The 3,999-nt window shown below is 29.8% G+C and overlaps 1 protein-coding gene across 1 annotated transcript; it reads right to left on the reverse strand.

The window, feature by feature from the left end:
* Window positions 1-2,213: 2,213 nt before the first annotated feature.
* Window positions 2,214-3,784, reverse strand: LOC132638670 (zinc finger protein CONSTANS-LIKE 4-like). The gene is made up of 2 exons (XM_060355474.1): window positions 3,030-3,784; window positions 2,214-2,670 (listed from the first exon to the last, which is right to left on the reverse strand). The coding sequence occupies exons 1-2, from the start codon at window positions 3,543-3,545 to the stop codon at window positions 2,659-2,661; spliced, it is 528 nt and encodes a 175-aa protein (XP_060211457.1). The 5' UTR covers window positions 3,546-3,784; the 3' UTR covers window positions 2,214-2,658.
* Between the last annotated feature and the right edge of the window lie 215 nt (window positions 3,785-3,999).

The following is a 3,999-nucleotide window of genomic DNA, read 5'->3' on the forward strand; positions in this document are numbered from 1 at the left end:
TTACCAAAAGGGTGAAAATCATTTTCACTCCCCAACTTTGCTTTAGAAATCAAATTCCCCCCTCAACTTTGAACAATAGACATTCTCCCCCCTTTATCCAATGCAATGGCTATTTCATCCTTGTTTTTTTCAATCCTCCATTTATGTAATACATTTTTATATTATATTTAATATTTATATTTTTAATATAGATATTTATAGATTCTTATTTAAGTTCATTAACATTGTAAGTAGAATAATAATTTTATTAATTTGTGACAAAATCTAATGTTATTTTTTATGATTGTTATTTCAATATTATATGCAGTAAGTATGTATGTATATATGTATTACATGCATGTGTGTATATTTAAGTTTCACTTCTCTCTTATTATCTATTGTTTATATAAATAAACAAGTGGTAGTCACTAATGGACTATTTCTTAAATTATAATAAAATTCATTTATAGTATAAATAAACCATTCTTAAAAATTTGCCACTATTTTTTAATTCTTTTTGCATTACCAGCATAGAAATATATTTATAAAGTTATTATGACCTGTAATTTTTCACTTGTATAAATAAATATTAAAGTTTTGATTATTTTTAATAAAATTAATTTTTTGTTTATTCTGTTAATTTATTTTATTATAGAACATCATTAACTTGTATAATCAATTATTATTTCTCACTTTTTTCTTTGCCTAGCAGATAAGATTTATTTTTTATAAAAATTTTGTTACATGAATTAAGAAAATGAAAAATATCATGATTTAAAAGAAGTAAAAAAACTGAAGACAAAAGTTGATAATGTAAGGGTAAAATAGCCATTTAAAAAAGTCAATTAGGATAAAAGGGGGAGAATGTTTATTGTTCAAAGTCGAGGGGGAAGTTTGATTTTTAAAACATAGTTGGGGGTGTAAATGATTTTAAACCAAGGATCAGTTCCCACCTAATTTTTTTTCCTCCTTTCTTTAATAGTGCACTCATGTTCAAAAAATCTTAGATTCGCCTCTGTGTATATGACTATCATTTGTTTGAAAATCTGCATATTGATTTGTCTTCCGTCACACTCCCTCTGGTCCAAAATAATTGAGGTTTTAGACTTTTGATACATAGATTAAGAAATTCACTTACTTCTAAAATGTAAGAGGTGTATTGACAAAAATACCCTTAATTAAGAGGGATTTTGGAACTATAACAAGCATTAAAAAATTTCATTGAATTAAGAATTTATCAAGGGTAAATTTGAAAAAAGAATAAATTACCTTCTTGATATACTAAAACCTCAATTATTTTGAACCCGAGGAAGTATATGGTTAATAGCAATATTATATATTGGCTTCCAGTAAATTGTTATAATATTCAATAATAGCTCCAAAAGCGTGATATTGTATGTCTTCTCCTGTGAGAAGTTAGACACAAAATTGATAGTGTGTGTCAACTTCCAATTCTTATATCCCATTTCTTTTCTAAAAATTTAGCCTTCGTTGGATACACTATAATTATGTAATAAAGTTTCATGTATGCTTCATCTCACTTAAGAATTCAAACATTCATTACTTTTTATCATCTGTTGAAATTCCTCCCAAAGCTGCCTCTCCATAAGCAAGTTGGCACTGGTAGATGCTTATTTCCTATTATTGCATTTTCACATCTCTAAGCTCTTTGATTCTCTTGTTGAAAACATGTCTGATAGATTAAACCATTCATCCTAAAGTTTTCAATCGACATCTTTCAACAAAACCAAACAATTTGCAAGACTTTGAAATCCTTAAAATGTCCATGATTATTGTTGCAAAACATATTTTCAGTAGATGGAAATTTACACATTACTTTGATATTAGAACACAAAAGGAGAACATGAATCTATACCACAAAAGATACCTTCTTTTATTATTATTTTTATCTGACCATTAAACAAAAGAACTGTTCATTTAATATTTTAAATGATCGGGCGCAGAAACCTTCTACTTTCTTGATAATCCATGGAAGATTTATTGAATTCTTAACATTATCCTAAAACAAACTACACACAGTAAAAACAAAATAGTACACCCCATTAGTCAAACCGTCTAAAGATTGAGTAGAATAAATTAAATCTTATCCTAAGAACCATATGATGTGAAATTCACCGACTACAAAGATTTAGGTAAGTAAAAGTAGAAATGACTATCTGTAATTTCACTGACTACAAAGATTTAGGTACGTAAGAGTAGAAATGAGTATCTGTAATTTACAAACCTTCTAGTTTCTTGATAATCCATGGAAGATTTATTGAATTCTTAACATTATCCTAAAACAAACTACACACAGTAAAAAACAAAATAATACACCCCATTAGTCAAACCATCTAAAGATTGAGTAGAATAAATTAAATCTTATCCTAAGAACCATATGATGTGAAATTCACCGACTACAAAGATTTAGGTAAGTAAAAGTAGAAATGGCTATCTGTAATTTCACTGACTACAAAGATTTAGGTACGTAAGAGTAGAAATGACTATCTGTAATTTACAAAAATAAAAATAAAAGTAGAAATGACGTGTTGGTGTTAGCCAAACATAAGCGTCAATCAGTGGTCAATTACCACACTGGATCTCTTCAGTTTCAACCCGACCCATTAAAGCTCTCTTCAGTTCTCTGGATCTTCGAAGGCGTTCTCATAGATGTTGAAGTTACACAATCATCTTGGTACCATGAAAAAAAAAATACAATTATTCATTGATCTAATGTCATTAAAATCATAAGAAAACAAACAAAAATCAAGAATTAAAAAAAGATAATCTTAAAAAAAACACACTTAAATTATTATTTTTTCACAAATTTCACACTTTAACTATCAGCTATCTCCTATTTTTATCTGAATTATCACCATTTAATATCCTAAAACATACCTAGTTGAGTAGTTCACGTAGGACTAGCAAACAACTGTCAGTTGAGTTTTAATACATAAATGATGAAATATGAACATCATAAAAAAATGATACTTCAGAAATATTTTTGAATTAAATTAACTCAATTATAAAGCAAGATATGAAGTTCATACGTCATCTTCACGCATTCGTTTCAAAGAAAAGTCTCCAAAGCTATTCAACGATTCATCACTGCTGGATGAACTCGACGGTAGTGGTGGAGGCGGAGCAGATGACCACGGAACAACCTGAATATCCTCTAAATCAATCTCCTCCTCCTCCTGCTCAACATCATTATTATCATCTATTCTTTCGACTTCTTCTCCACCAATTTCATCTCTACCTGTCAAGGTAGGGATAATGTCTGAGTACATTCTACCCTCACTAATCGTCACTTGTAGGATTACACTCGGTATGTTTTTGTTGTCGTTCGAGCATCTTTCACATACAGAGACTGTCCGGCCAATCTTTGCACCTGTAGCCGACCAAGCTGTCTGCGATTGGCACACGTGGCATAATAACGACCTCGAGTGCTTCGCTACAAGAAAGTTCTCCGAGTGCACCTTCATATCACAGTCCCAACACAAATTCGCCTGGTCTGATTCACAGTATATCCTAGCCAATCCATTACATAGCTCACAATTTTTCATAGTTGAAAAAAAGTTTCTAGAAACTTCTCTAACAGGCAAAAAAAATAAAAATATTTCTGAGAGAAAATTGAGAAGGAATTATAGTGATAGAATATTGGAGTAATTCTGTTTGGAAAGAGAGAAAATTGAGAGAAGAGAATTAGGGAATGGTGAGATTAAAAAGAAGGACCAACTTGTAGCCCTTAGCTGAAACAAACTCAACTTTGAATAAATTCACGAAAATACCACGGGTTATTTTGATAATGGAGCAGTTTAGCAGAGGGGTATTAATGTGATCTTCAAAGCCCCCAAATAAGTATTACTCCTATGTCCAAATTTATGTAATATAGTTTGACTCGACACGAAACTTAAAAAATAAATGAATATTTTTTAAATGTGTGATTTAAAATAGGTTATAGATATTTGTGTAGTGTAAATCATTTCATTAAGGGTAAAAGAAGACGTTTTGATTTAA

Source organism: Lycium barbarum, chromosome 4 (genome assembly GCF_019175385.1).
Source record: "Lycium barbarum isolate Lr01 chromosome 4, ASM1917538v2, whole genome shotgun sequence".
NCBI classification, from domain to species: domain Eukaryota; kingdom Viridiplantae; phylum Streptophyta; class Magnoliopsida; order Solanales; family Solanaceae; genus Lycium; species Lycium barbarum.

Bases quoted from the DNA above. Each gene is read 5' to 3' on its own strand.
- LOC132638670 (XM_060355474.1), bottom strand. From the start codon at position 3,545: ATGAAAAATTGTGAGCTATGTAATGGATTGGCTAGGATATACTGTGAA.